The sequence below is a fragment of the Salmo salar genome, chromosome 27 (assembly GCF_965601325.2).
Source record: "Salmo salar chromosome 27, fSalSal1, whole genome shotgun sequence".
NCBI lineage: Eukaryota > Metazoa > Chordata > Actinopteri > Salmoniformes > Salmonidae > Salmo > Salmo salar.
Window position 1 is genome coordinate 9457501 of NC_138317.1, and position 14877 is coordinate 9472377.

The following is a 14877-nucleotide window of genomic DNA, read 5'->3' on the forward strand; positions in this document are numbered from 1 at the left end:
ATAGTTAAACATATCACACTATATGTATTCAAGGTCTAATAATGTAATTGTTAGTTGCTATCAGATGTAATTGTTTGATCTCTGCTCGTTATATTTACCTTAACAACACTTTGGGGATTCGGTTTAACTAATATAATTTTGAAGCTAACGAGACAAGCAAGGCCCTGCAATTAGTGGACCAATTCCGTTTAACATGATCAGCCCAACATGTATCCATCAAACGCAATCATCACGTTTCTAGTCTATTTACAAGGAAAATATGTCTCTAAATATAGTGTTAAAGTGTTAAAACTGTGCGTATAAAGTGTTAAAATAAAGTGTTAGAGTGTTAAAACGGTGCGTATACTCTCATAATAAGATCAGGGCGAAGAGCAAGGTCATTTCAATTTGACAGCAGACCACTTCGAGACAACTATTAGTCCAAATGTTGGTAAATATGCAATGTTTTACAATATGAATTGCATTTACAATTAGGTATTTTGGTAGGGTGGGTCCTTTGGAAGAAAAAAAAAACGATTGCGTAAAATACGCACCAAAAGAAAATGACTCTCACAGTAACAAAAGAAAAGTGACAGAAAGAATCCTTGCCATACACACAATTATTAGAATAGTTGTTATAGATTATTCCATTTAAAAAAAAGTAAACTAATGCAGCAATTATCTACATAATGGGTGCATGGGTTAGGCTATGCGCTGGAAGGTGACTTTTACGCACGACCAATATAGTGTTTGTGAATGAGAGAAGGAATAATAAAAAGGTCCACGCACAAATAAACCCACCTGCATGTCCTCCAGTCCGTGATGTCCAATATGCATTCCAAGAGGACCGTCTCCTAGAGCTGCGGCACCCTCCCCGAGTCCGTGGAGAAGCCGGGGTACACCGGGGTACTCCCGACGGGGGTCGAGGCTTAAAGCCCGGTGTGACTGTGACAATAGCCCCGCCTCGTCCGACCGCGATCTCTGCGAGTGCCATGCCGCTTGCTGATGCTGATGTATGGAGTTGATGGAGTTGTAGGGGTCCGATAAGTGAGAGTATGCAGAGTCCTGGCTCTGGGAGTATGAGAGCGAAGACTGTGGGTATGGAGGGGGGAAGTACGGAGGTTGGAAGTCAGAGGCCGGTGTGTGGCAGAGCGGGGGAGCCGAGGAGTAAGCTGCCTGGTTCAGCGAGGAGAGTTGCGACAGTCGCCCACTCGGCGAGGAGCCGGTCAGTCCGTCGGCGCGGTCCTGTGCGTAAATTAAAAAGTTGGTTAGGCTTGTAAATCCACAATTTTTTTTATATTACATGCAAATGCGTCGATTAAATGCACCGAATGTCAGGCCTATAATTCAAGTTTATTTATTTTTTCGATTCAAATAATCTTTGCAAAACTATAAATAGTATCTTAAACTTGATCATAAGCACATTATAATTCGTTATTATTGTGTCAGGTGATTAACTGAACTGCAACGAAATTGAAATATAACACAAAAAGAAAAGGACCTTAGAAATACAATTGAAATCAGTTCGATAGCCTCTATAAAACTGGACAAAACTTAGTCTAACATATTGACCACAAAACAATACAAGTGTAGCCTCATATTCAACAATTTAATTCTAAAATGTCCAAATAACTCAAACGGAGGGTTTGATTTGCATGCAGACAGGCGGCAGGTGCCCCTGGCATCGCTGCCTGTCAGTGTCAAAAAGGTCATTGCCACTGAGAACCCCAACAGAACAAAGGACAGGTATCTAATGCGCTACAGCATTATGTTGCCCCAGGAAATACAACACTCAATATGATAAAATATGTGCACACATTTATGACTACAAGAGCCTATGAAATATTTACACAATATTGCAAATATTTTCAAGTTAAATATACAGCGATATAACCTAAACATAACTTCTTTAGCCATTTTGTCTGAATGAATTTGGGAGTCATCATGTAATAGTGTAATAACATACCATTATCAATGCAGTCACTTTGCAATATTCTCCAATTGTCATGTACCCTACATTCCTCTCCATATGCATGCACTTCCTGGTTTAAAAAAAAAATCGATTTTTCTACAGCTGGGTCACTCGGATCAATTTTGTTGTTGGAACAATGTCCATTTTTAGAAACGAACAAAGGGGGGATTTAAAAGCAAAAGCAAAAGGTCATTTAAAATATGTATACGATTATAAATGTCAACATATAACTGATAGCAACTACACTAATACAGGCTACCATCTGTATGCCTTGTACCCTTCAGATGTTTAGCAGTTTCAACTTTCATTATGCTCACCACAGCAAAACGCAATGGGACTTTTCAACATGATTATTATCTACCATCTCAAAGTGTCATCCCCGTTTAGTTGGCCCTCTTTAAATTAATATTTCTACGGACACTTTGATGCGGTCTGATTCTCCCTCCATCTGACATGCCGCATACAGCCGATCTATCCAGACAGCTGACAATGACAATAGCGGCGCCGCTAGTGCGAACTTAACGTCAAGTATCTGTGCCCACTCAAGTCAAGACAAAGTTGTAGAAATTGAAGATGACAAGACCAATACAGGACCTAATCTGGGCTGCAGACTAGCGCGTAGTATTGAATGTACAGGGACTCACCATAGCCGAATATGTGTGGACTAACATCTCTTCTGGTTACCACAATTCACAGTCTAGGATATGGATGTCGTCAATGTCTTAGCTACGTCACCAAATAGTTATAATCCAAGCTACTTTCATCTGTCTACAAGATCCATGCAGGAAGTAGCTCAAGCTTTCTTTTTTTCCCCTTCTTGCTTTTAGAAATGTCTCAACGGGTCAACCCTCAAGCACGTGCGGTTTAAGGATGCTTCTGCAACACGCTGTCAGAAAGTGTCCTAAATTCTCCCCATGCGCACGCTACTTATAGGTTTCTGAACGCGCTCAACAGAATGAAGGGAGGGGTGGGGGGGTCCAGTTCTCTTAAAGAGATATTCATTCAGACATTCATTCATTCTCCCACATGTATGTTGGTTTGATAATTTTACCTACCTTTCCTTTCTTTTTAGATTAGACGTCTGTTAAACGTAGTTATTCAACTTGCCAAACATCCCCCATATTATTTGCCTCCTGTTTTAAACGCCAAATGAGAGGTCTTGTCCCCAGACAACCTAAAATCATTTTTGGCACGCAATCTGCATCAAATATCCTACTTGCTAGGCTATGAATCTATATCCAGCCTTCTTTTTGTAACTGCCTCGTAATCAAACCATTACGCACGCTATCCATCTTGTTCAACTTGTTGTTAGACGATACAGACAATTCAGAACAACTTTTAAAGTGTTTTTGAAATATATTTACATAATTTTGAATAATTTAAGAGTGCTGTCTTCTACAATGAGTGAATGTTATTTATAGCATTTCATACACCCAAATTGGAAAACTTACCATTTGCTAAATCGGTCCTCAAACTCATTATAGCATCAATGAACACTAGTTCTTGCCACTTTACACATAGTATTTAAAAAAAATTATATTCATAACAAGCAGCCCTACCAGTAAAAGCATGAGAGAAAACTATTTTCCAAATTCGTTTACCATAAACTTCAAGCATAGCCAAATAATGTTACCTGAAGACAGTAGGGCTCAGTCTTCGTTCGCGATTTCCAAAGCATGATGACGTTGTTGTGAAGGGCGGCCGGGTTGCAGAGATTGGAGTTAGGCTTGAGCGGGAGGTTATAGCGGGTACCAGGAGGATGGATAGAGACGAGCTGAAGGTAGACTGAAGAGTGAGTTAGTTGGAGTAGCGAAGCACTAGTTTTGTATGAGTCACAGAGACAAAATACGGAAGTTTGGGGAGGGGTGTAAGGGCGGGAGGTGAGGGAGGTGAGGGGAGTCAATAGGGCTGCTAAATTGGGTCTGAGAGAAGGTGAGAGTTTCCTGCCAAAAGGAAACGTGTATAGATGATAATAACACAATCAGATTTACCAAGTCGAATCCATGAAGTTGTACGGAAATGTGCAATTATGCCATTAGGCATGACTGTATAGTGACCAGATTTGAATTAATTACAGGCAAATAATTATTCTAATTAAGTGTTTTCATAGATATATCAATTCAAAAGGAATTATTAGAAATGCACACTCAACTTCAGGCAACTGGTGTCTTTCTTGCTACTGTATCATTTGAACACTTTTGTCCGGTATTTGGAGACCCTGCAGATTTTTTTGATCAATTACATTTATCGGAAATTAAACATCATCGTCATGCAGTGACGTTCTCTTTTTGTAAGAAAGAAATTAAGAAAGTTAAATTCAGCGTTAAAATCTAAAGGCCAACGGTAACTTGACATTTCGGAGAAAATAAGTCAAAACTAAATAATTTCAGTTTTATGGATTGTGAATCTCATCTGCCAAAAAAACAATTGTTACACTGATATATCAGTGTCAAAATAACTTCAATAAGTAACCCATACATAATTCTGGGATTTGCCATGACCCGAAGTGCCACACTGCGGTCAGAATGCCATCTAGTGGTAGAAAAAGCAACATGCATGGAGACATGGAAAGATATTTGTTTACCTTAACGACAGTACCATAAACAGTACCAGTCAAAAGTTTGGACACAGCTACTCATTCCAGGGTTTTTCTTATTTTTTTTTACTATTTTCTACATTGTAGAAACACTATGAAATAACACAAAAGGAATCATGTTGTAACCAAAAAAGTGTTAAACAAATCAAAATATATTTGATATTTGATATTCTTCAAAGTAGCCCACCCCTTTGCCTTGATGACAGCTTTGCACATTCTTGGCATTCTCTCAACCAGCTTCACCTGGAATGCTTTTCCAGCAGTCTTGAAGGAGTTCCCACATATGCTGAGCACTTTGTTGGCTGCTTTTCCTTCACTCTGCACTCCAACTCATCCCAAACCATCTCAATTGAGTTGAGGTCGGGTGATTGTGGAGGCCAGGTCATCTGATGCAGCACTCCATCACTCTCCTTCTTGGTCAAATAGCCCTTACTCAGCCTGGAGGTGTGTTGGGTCATTGTTCTGTTGAAAAACAAATGATAATGCCACTAAATCGCAAACCAGATGGGATGGCGTATCACTGCAGAATGCTGTGGCAGCCATGCTGGTTAAGTGTGCCTTGAATTCTAAATAAATCACAGTGTCACCAGCAAAGCACCCCCACACCATCACACATCCTCCTCCATGATTCACAGTGGGAACCACACATACAGAGATCATCCATTCACCTACTCTGCGTCTCACAAAGACACGGCGGTTGGAACCAAATATCTCAAATTTGGACTCATCAGACCAAAGGACAGGTATCCACCGGTCTAATGTCCATTGCTCGTGTTTCTTGGCCCAAGTAAGTCTCTTCTTATTATTGGTGTCCTTTAGTAGTGGTTTCTTTGCAGCAATTTGACCATGAAGGCCTGATTCACGCATTTTCCTCTGAACAGTTGATGTTGAGATGTGTCTCTTACTTGAACTCTGTGAAGCATTTATTTGGGCTGCAATTTCTGAGGCTGGTAACTCTAATGAACTTATCCTCTGCGGCAGAGGTAACTCTGGGTCTTCCTTTCCTGTGGCGGTCCTCATGAGAGCTAGTTTCATCATAGCTCTTGAAGTTTTTGCAACTGCACTTGAAGAAACTTTCAAAGTTCTTAACATTTTCTGGATTGACTGACCTTCATGTCTTTAAGTAATGATGGACTGTTGTTTCTTTTCGCTTATTTGAGCTGTTCTTACCATAATATGGACTTGGTCTTCTGTATGCCACCCCTACCTTGTCACAACACTACTGATTGGTTCAAACGCATTAAGAAGGAAAGAGATTCCACAAATTAACTTTTAACAAGGCAAACCTGTTAATTGAAATGCATTCCAGGTGACTACCTCATGAAGCTGGTTGAGAGAATGCCAAGTGTGCAAAGCTGTCATCAAGGCAAAGGGTGGCTACTTTGAAGAATTTCAAATATATTTAGATTTGTTTAACATTTTTTTGGTTACTACATGATTCCATGTGTTATTTCATAGTTTTGATGTCCTCAATATTATTCTACAATGTAGAAAATAGTGAAAACAAAGAAAAACCCTTGACTTTTGATTGGTACTGTATAGTGAACAAAAATATAATATAATACAAATATCCATGTAAATTGTTGGTCATATGTTTCATGAGCTGAAATAAAAGATCCCAGAAATGTTCCATGCACATAAAAGGCTTATTTATCTCAAATTGTGCACTTGTGTAAAGCACTTACATAAAAATACTTTAAAGTACTACTTAAGTATTTTGGGGGGTATCTGTACTTTACTTTACTATGTATATTATTGCCGACTTTTACTTTTACTTCACTGCATTCCTAAAGAAAATAATGTACTCCATAGATTTTCCCTGACACCCAAAAGGACTTGTTGCATTTTGACAGGAAAATGCTCCAATTCAAACACTTATCAAGAGAAAACCCCTGGTCATCCCTTCTGCCTCTGATCTGGCGGACTCACTAAACACAAATGCTTAATTTGTAAATTATGTCTGAGTGTTGGAGTGTGCCCCTAGCAATCCACCTAGTTTGCTTAAAATAAGGAATTTGAAATGGTTAATACTTTTACTTTTGATACTTATGTACATTTTAGCAATTCCATTGACTTTTAATAGTTAAGTATATTTAAAACCAAATACTTTTAGACTTTTACTCAAGTAGTATTTTACTGGGTGACTTTCACTTGAATCATTTTCTATTAAGGTATCTTTACCACACAATGCTACAGAGTTTTGAGGGAGCGTGCAATTAGCATGTTGACTGCAAGAATGTCCACCAGTGTCACGTCCTGGCCAGTATAAGGGTTAATTGTTATTATAGTTTGGTCAGGACGTGGCAGAGGGTATTTGGTTTATGTGGTTCGGGGTGGTGTTTTTTCAAAAAGGGCATTTGATTTAAGTATTCCGGGGTTTTTGAGCACTGTTCCTTGTTTACGTATTTCTATGTTGATCTAGTTGGTTGTATGTCTATGTTTGGTTAATTGGGGTGGACTTCCAATTGAAGGCAGCTGTGTGGTCTTGCCTTTGATTGGAAGTCCTATATCAGTTGGGTGTGTTTGTCTGTGTAATTGTGGGAGATTGTTTCGTGTTTAGCGTCTGTGAGCCTAACAGGACTGTCAGTATATCGTGAGTTCGTTTTGTTATTTTTGTATGTTCATCTTTGAGTTTATTAAACGTTCAAAATGAACTATCTCAACTCTGCTGCATATTGGTCTTCATTTTCCAACGATGATTTCGCCATATCGTCAAACGACGAAGAAATCCCTGACAACCAGAGCTGTTGCCAGAAAATTGTATGTTCATTTCTCTACCATAAGCCACCTCCACCGTTTAGAGAATTTGTCAGTACGTCCAACTGGCCTCACAACTGCAGACCACATGCTGAGGAGTATTTCTGTCTGTAATAGAGACCTTGTGAGGAAAAACTCATTCTCATTGGCTGGCTCCCATGTGGGTAGACCTATGCCCTCCCAAGGCTGCACCCCTGCCCAGTCATGTGAAATCCATAGGTTAGGGCCTAATGAATTTATTTGAAATGTCTGATTTCTTTATATGAACTGTAACTCAGTAAAATCTTTCACATTGTTGCATGTTGCCTTTATATTTTTGTTCAGTATAGTTACTATACCAATTACATTAGCATAGTAGTGTAAAGATAGTTCATAAATCGCATCACTCGTTTCAGAAAACAGGAAGAACATAGGTGTTATGCAAGTGTTTTTAATTTCAGTAGTAAGCAGGACAGCTTTGAATGTGCACATACTATCATGTCTCTGTTGAAAATCAACATTTAAGTTGAAATATTTATCAAAATAACTATTTATTTTATGCTTCACTTACTTTCATACATGTAACAGACTGCTTATATACAGTCATACCATCTAACAAACAACAAATGTTTATCAGGAAGCGCATGACAATGCAAATACAACCCGTTACTGAACACACTGATATATTCTGCCATTTTGTCTTAGTCTCTAGATGCTGAAGGGCCAGGAGTTTTTCCAGGTCAGGATATGCGGTCTGCTCAGGAAAAACTCCTGGCCCTCATCTTCATGACCATTAATTACACAAGTGCATCAGTTTGTGGTAGGGGATTTCCTCAGATTGCCCTTGCCCATGCCTCCACAGCTCCCCTGCCTCCTCCCACCACTCCTCTCAGGGCAGGGCTCACCCGAACTGGGCCCAGGCCTGAGCTGGAGTCCAGGGCACCACGGAGGAACCACAGGGCTGAGGAGAAGAACCGCCTCTGGCCTGCTTCAACCAGAGCTGGAAAATGGTAGAAGAAATATGAAGACAGGCTTCAATGAAGTTCAAGGGAATGTATTTGGCATACATTTATACGAATGCAAAAAAAAACAGAAAGACAAATTTGCCTATTCATTCATCTAAAAACAAAGCCACGTAACTCACCTTTAGGAGCCGGTTTAAGCCTGGCAATCATGAGCCCTAGAGTACAAAGACTGGCCGCCAGGATCAAGAGGCGGGGTTTGTGCAGGAGAACAGGAAGTGCTTCACTCAATAGTGACTCAAGGCTTCCGCAACAAGGGTCCTTCCTGAGAGACAACAAGATTGTGCATAAATAACACACACTACAGATTCTGTCACACAATTTAAATAGTAATCTTTTGCTACCTAATGTGAACTTGCAGTTAGTGAACGATTTACTACTGACAGAGGGCGAGATACATTTTCATAATCTTTCTTAGTCAACAACACAAAACGACCCCACTTTTGGTGTGTACAAATCCATCCCACCTAGTCACCAGTATCACTCCATGTCTGTCAATGAAACTATGCTATACGTGTTTGTTTCACGTATATGTGTGTGCATCTGTCTCTACAAAATGCACACTTATACGATATACAATATATACGTGCGCATTTGGGTCTCTACAAGGACAGCTGTGTGTTGTGTTTATTTTGTTCCTGACTCACTACGGCTCCACGACAGCAAAGTTGAGCAGGGCCAAGCAGACTGGCTCCATACTGTGGTTCCCGGGCTAACGCTGCCTTCCTTTCCCCCGCAGGTCGCCCCATTCCTGGGTTAGGAAGTTCACGAGGAGGGCCAGGGTGTACAGGTTGATTAACACCTTCCTTGGGGCGTCCTCTGTAGAGAGGTGGCATAGAGCAGTGACGAGATACCTAGACAGGAAAAAAGAGAGATGGAGGGAGGCTGTGCCATAAGATCCTGTTTCCTAAATGCAGTCAACTCCTGATCAATACACACAGCTTGGGACTGTCAGGACAGCGTTCACTAAACCCAGCATGGAGTTATCAGGAGCAATTTTAGGAATCAGAGTCCCCTTCCTTTGTGTTCAGTCAACCTACGTTAGGAGCAGTGTTGCCAACTCCTCAGTAAGGAAAGTAGCTATTGGCTGTCCTAAAAGTCGCTAAATGACGGCATCACCTAATTTGCATAATTGGCCACGTGCATGTAATTGTGATGGACGCTGTAGGAGAGAGGAATAACGTCGTGGGAGAGACAAAAAGTGAGTAAAAAAACCACCCTAGATATGTTTAGAACTACAAATGAACTTTCTTCTGTCGATTCTTGTTTTTTTTTATGTCACAATTCCAACCCTCCTCCTTTATCCGGGCTTGGGACCGGCAAAAGTGACCCAAAAGAGACACTCTGGTGGAGTTACTTAGTTTTTTATTTTATTTTTTATTCTATTTTTTTGTTTTTTAGTTTAGTGTTCTTAATTTGGTTTGGTTTTTAACCTTATGGTCCACTTAGGAGCCTACAACAAGTCACAGTAAAACATGAACATTTTTAACCATAACATTTTTGACATTTTTTTGTATACAATCTACATTAACAATCTAAATGGACCAAAAAGAGACAATAGAAAAAACTGTCAATGGCAATGTGAGAAACTTATTCAGGTAAAACCTTTTTTTTCCCCCCGACCCCCCTCCACACACACACAGGCTGTGCTGGCTCACAGAAAGAGTGGGTCATCGTCATTTTGGTCAAGGCTCTCTATGGCAGGTTCAGCAACTGAGGGAGCTGACTTAAATGAGTAAGCAGCTGATGTGGCAAAAAGCTGCAAAACATTATCAGGCAGCTGGTGCTCATAGCAAGCCTCACCAGACAGCTTCAGTCCATATCGAATGTACAGGATGGAGTTAAGGGTCTACAAGGACATCTGATTTCTAAGTTTGCTTTTTACCAAACTCATCTGGCTGAATACTCTCTGGACTTCAGCATTTGAGTGTGGCAAGGACAACACAGACACAGCAGCCATGGCAAGTTGATATCAGCTGCATCCCTGAACTTCCAAATCTCACTCCAGAAGCCCAGTGTGTTTTTTGTCTCATTCCATTTACTAAGATGGATGGCACGCCATTGCTGGACAATCTTGTCTATCTCTGCAGGGGAGTAGCCGAGGAGCTTGGCTTTTTTTTCTATTTCTCCAGGGCTCTTATTGTGCTTTAGAGTTTCCTCCACATTGAAAACTGACATGTACTGCAATGCTTCGATGTCGTCCAGCAGTCTCACCCTCAACTCATTAGTGAGGGAGATGGTGAAGGCTACACACCGCTTTCGGACATTGTTTTCATCCTCAGGCGCAAGGTGGAGCTCAGCTGCCTTTGACTCAAAAAGGTAACCAAGGTACGGTTTGGGACTGATGTATCCATCTATTGGCCCTTTGAGTACATCAACATTTGCCAGTGGATTCAGCACCCTGCTCCTCACAGACTTGATCAGGCTAACCAAGCTGTCAAGTAGCTTAAGAGGATCTACTTGCTCTCCCTCAAAAGCCTTGATGGCCAACTGTACCTCACCCAGCACTGACGTCAAAAAAGTCAGATACAATATGTTTTTGAGGATCACTGTGCATGGAGTATAAAACCTCAGCCATGTAGCAGTGTTCACTGGACTTGGTGACTGTGAAATGCAGCCTAAGCTCCTCCCACTGGTCCAAAATGCGTGAAACCGCGGGTTCAATGGAGAGCCAACATGTGGCACCCACCTTGGTTATCTGTAAAGGTTTCTCTCCACAGTTGATGGTCTCATATATGTCCTTGTAGGCCTCCCTGCGCTTTGGAGACACTGAAAACCAGTTATAAGTCTCTCGTACCAAGTACTCCAATGGTGTCATTGTAAGCATGACTTACAGCAAGCTGCAGAGAGTGGTGCTCACAGCGAATAAGAACCAGATATTTGAGGCCATACTCCTCCTTCAGCACTTTATGGACCCCATTGTTAATCCCCATCATAACAGAGGCATTGTCGGTCTCTATCCCCAGGAGTTTCTCTTTTTTAAGACAACACTTCTCGAGGAAAGCCATAACAGAACGGGCTATAGATTTGGCATCTCCTCCCTCCACCTCAATAAGCCCCAGAAATGTTGATACAATTGTCTGCTTGGTGTCACTAAAGTACCTTATCACAACCCCCAGGTACTTAGAAACACTTACATCCGTGGACTCATCGAGGAGGAGGCTGAAACGCTGGTCACCCACATCTGCGACCAACTTTTTCAGAAAGTATGGTGCTAGAACACCATTAATCATGTCTGTGCACTTTGTCCTGTGCATTTTGAAGTGGGTAGCAGCAGTGGAGTCTGAGAAAGCAGCTCTACATGCTTCTCCAATGTGATCACATGCCAGCATGGAACAGTGTTCAGCGATAGCTAATGCCATGGTGGCATTGGCATTAATGCAGAGTAATTTTTTTTAACCATAAATTGCAGCTTGCTTTGGGTGGAACTGTTATCAGGCTTTGCCTTTTGAGTATGTTTTTGAGTTGTCATGTGTTTTTTTTACATCACTAAGTCTGGCGTAGAAATCAGCCTTACAATACAGGCAGTATGCCCGTGTATCATCTCCAATAAACGGCTTCAACCAGCTTTTGAATTCAGGGTTTGATTCCCACTCCTTTCTGTATTTTTGAGTGTACAGTTTAGACTGAGACCTGATGAGCTAGCCAGCTAGATGTTTAGCTTATGTCACAGAGTGGCACACACACAGTGGACAAGGTGAGTAAGTGACTGAGGCTGTGTGAGTCAAATGCAATGATTTATTTTAGACAAAGAACATTTTACATTTACATCCCGCCCTGAATGTAAGCCAGGACGGGATCAGCCAGCGGCGGATTCCCGCATGCGCGATTCATTTGCAGTCTGGACGCAGAGGGGTGAACATCTCCTGCTCTGACTGCAGCTGGGAGGGACTGCTGCGCGAGGACTTGGCCACCTGTGAGTGCTTTGGGACGGGGGTGGGGCGTGCGTGCTTTCACGTCAGTCTCAAAGTCTCCAATAACACCATAAAAAGTCACAAGATTTGTCGCTAGTCAATTTTTTGAAAATGTGTCGCTAGAGGGGTCTGAATACTCGCTAAATATAGCGACAAAGTCGCTAAGTTGGCAACACTGCTTAGGAGTATCTTTGCCAGTCCAAGCCCCTCCCTGTGAGCAGTCATGTACAGACATCTCTGACATCCAATTGGAAAGAGCCTGGTCCTGACTCTCTCTGCAGATGGCTTCTAGTGTAGCCCATCAGGAAGGGCAAGAGGGCGGCCACTTCCTCCTTAAAACAGGAAGTCTCTTCTGCGAGCCAGGCGCAGAGGGAACGGATTGTGGTGAAAATGAAGGGGTCGCCGTAACGACTCGGATCAACCTGGGGAAAGAGATTTAAAAGTTTGTTTCAGAATCAGTTAGCCTTCTCTTGCAAGTCATGAGTACTGAGTACTCTATGAACAAAGCTGAAATAGTGTGTTATAATGTATACACTACTGTATTGGGTAAATCCATTTGAATTCAATCACTTTTTGACAGCACCCCCTTTGATTTGAACGAAACCGTCAATATATATTTGCCCATTGTAGAAGTGCTCAGATAGTTACTGTTTGGACCTGAATGCCACAACGTAAATGTGCTCAAAGTTGACCTACTTTGCATACCCATACAAGGCAATACGCTTGACCTCATCTTTACTAGATGCTGTTCTTCCACTAATCTCATTGCAACTCCCCTCCAAATCTCCGACCACTACCTTGTATCCTTTTCCCTCTTGCTCTCATCCAACACTTCTCACTCTGCCCCTACTCGGATGGTATTGCGCCGTCCCAACCTTCGCGCTCTCTCTCCCGCTACTCTCTCCTCTTCCATCCTATCATCTCTTCCCTCTGCTCAAACCTATCTCCTGATTCTGCCTCCTCAACCCCCCTCTCCTCCCTTTCTGCATCCTTTGATTTTCTCTGTCCCCTATCCTCCAGGCCGGCTCGGTCCTCCCCTCCTGCTCCGTGGCTCGACGACTCACTACAAGCTCACAGAACAAGGCTCCGGGCAGCCGAGCGGAAATGGAGGAAAACTCGCCTCCCTGCGGACCTGGCATCCTTTCACTCACTCCTCTCTACATTCTCCTCTTCTGTCTCTGCTGCTAAAGCCACTTTCTACCACTCTAAATTCCAAGCATCTGCCTCTAACCCTAGGAAGCTCTTTGCTACCTTCTCCTCCCTCCTGAATCCTCCTCCCCCTCCCCCCCCCCCTCCTCCCTCTCTGCGGATGACTTCGTCAACCATTTTGAAAAGAAGGTTGACGATATCCGATCCTCGTTTGCTAAGTCAAACGACACCGCTGGTCCTGCTCACACTGCCCTACCCTGTGCTTTGACCTCTTTCTCCCCTCTCTCTCCAGATGAAATCTCGCGTCTTGTGACGGCCGGCCGCCCAACAACCTGCCCACTTGACCCTATCCCCTCCTCTCTTCTCCAGACCATTTCCGGAGACCTTCTCCCCTTCCTCACCTCGCTCATCAACTCATCCTTGACCGCTGGCTACGTCCCTTCCGTCTTCAAGAGAGCGAGAGTTGCACCCCTTCTGAAAAAACCTACACTCGATCCCTCCGATGTCAACAACTACATACCAGTATCCCTTCTTTCTTTTCTCTCCAAAACTCTTGAACGTGCCGTCCTTGGCCAGCTCTCCTGCTATCTCTCTCAGAATGACCTTCTTGATCCTAATCAGTCAGGTTTCAAGACTGGGCATTCAACTGAGACTGCTCTTCTCTGTGTCACGGAGGCTCTCTGCACTGCTAAAGCTAACTCTCTCTCCTCTGCTCTCATCCTTCTAGACCTATCTGCTGCCTTTGATACTGTGAACCATCAGATCCTCCTCTCCACCCTCTCCGAGTTGGGCATCTCCGGCGCGGCCCACGCTTGGATTGCGTCCTACCTGACAGGTCGCTCCTACCAGGTGGCGTGGCGAGAATCTGTCTCCGCACCATGCGCTCTCACCACTGGTGTCCCCCAGGGCTCTGTTCTAGGCCCTCTCCTATTCTCGCTATACACCAAGTCACTTGGCTCTGTCATATCCTCACATGGTCTCTCCTATCATTGCTATGCAGACGACACACAATTAATCTTCTACTTTCCCCCTTCTGATAACCAGGCGGCGAATCGCATCTCTGCATGTCTGTCAGACATATCAGTGTGGATGACGGATCACCAGCTCAAGCTGAACCTCGGCAAGACGGAGCTGCTCTTCCTCCCGGGGTAGGACTGCCCCTTCCATGATCTCGCCATCACGGTTGACAACTCCCTTGTGTCCTCCTCCCAGAGTGCTAAGAACCTTGGCGTGATCCTGGACAACACCCTGTCGTTCTCCACTAACATCAAGGCGGTGACCCGATCCTGTAGGTTCATGCTCTACAACATTCGCAGAGTACGACCCTGCCTCACACAGGAAGCGGCGCAGGTCCTAATCCAGGCACTTGTCATCTCCCGTCTGGATTACTGCAACTCGCTGTTGGCTGGGCTCCCTGCCTGTGCCATTAAACCCCTACAACTCATCCAGAACGCCGCAGCCCCTCTGGTGTTCAACCTTCCCAAGTTCTCTCACGTCACCCCGCTCCTC

At 43.1% G+C, this 14877-nt stretch overlaps 1 protein-coding gene across 4 annotated transcripts in view; it reads right to left on the minus strand.

The window, feature by feature from the left end:
- The window catches only part of LOC106588479 (transcription factor AP-2-epsilon), an 11100-nt gene extending 7340 nt beyond the window's left edge, over positions 1-3760 (minus strand). The window contains exons 1-2 of one of the 4 annotated variants that reach the window (XM_014177565.3): positions 3585-3760; positions 781-1224 (exon numbers count right to left, since the gene is read on the minus strand). In XM_014177565.3, the coding sequence (XP_014033040.1) occupies positions 781-1224; positions 3585-3629 (489 nt within the window). In that variant the 5' untranslated portion in view covers positions 3630-3760. Of the gene's footprint in view, positions 1-768; positions 1225-2595; positions 2855-3584 lie in introns of those variants that run through there. The other 3 variants (XM_014177564.3, XM_014177567.3, XM_014177566.3) reach the window with 3 other exon arrangements.
- Positions 3761-14877: the final 11117 nt, after the last annotated feature.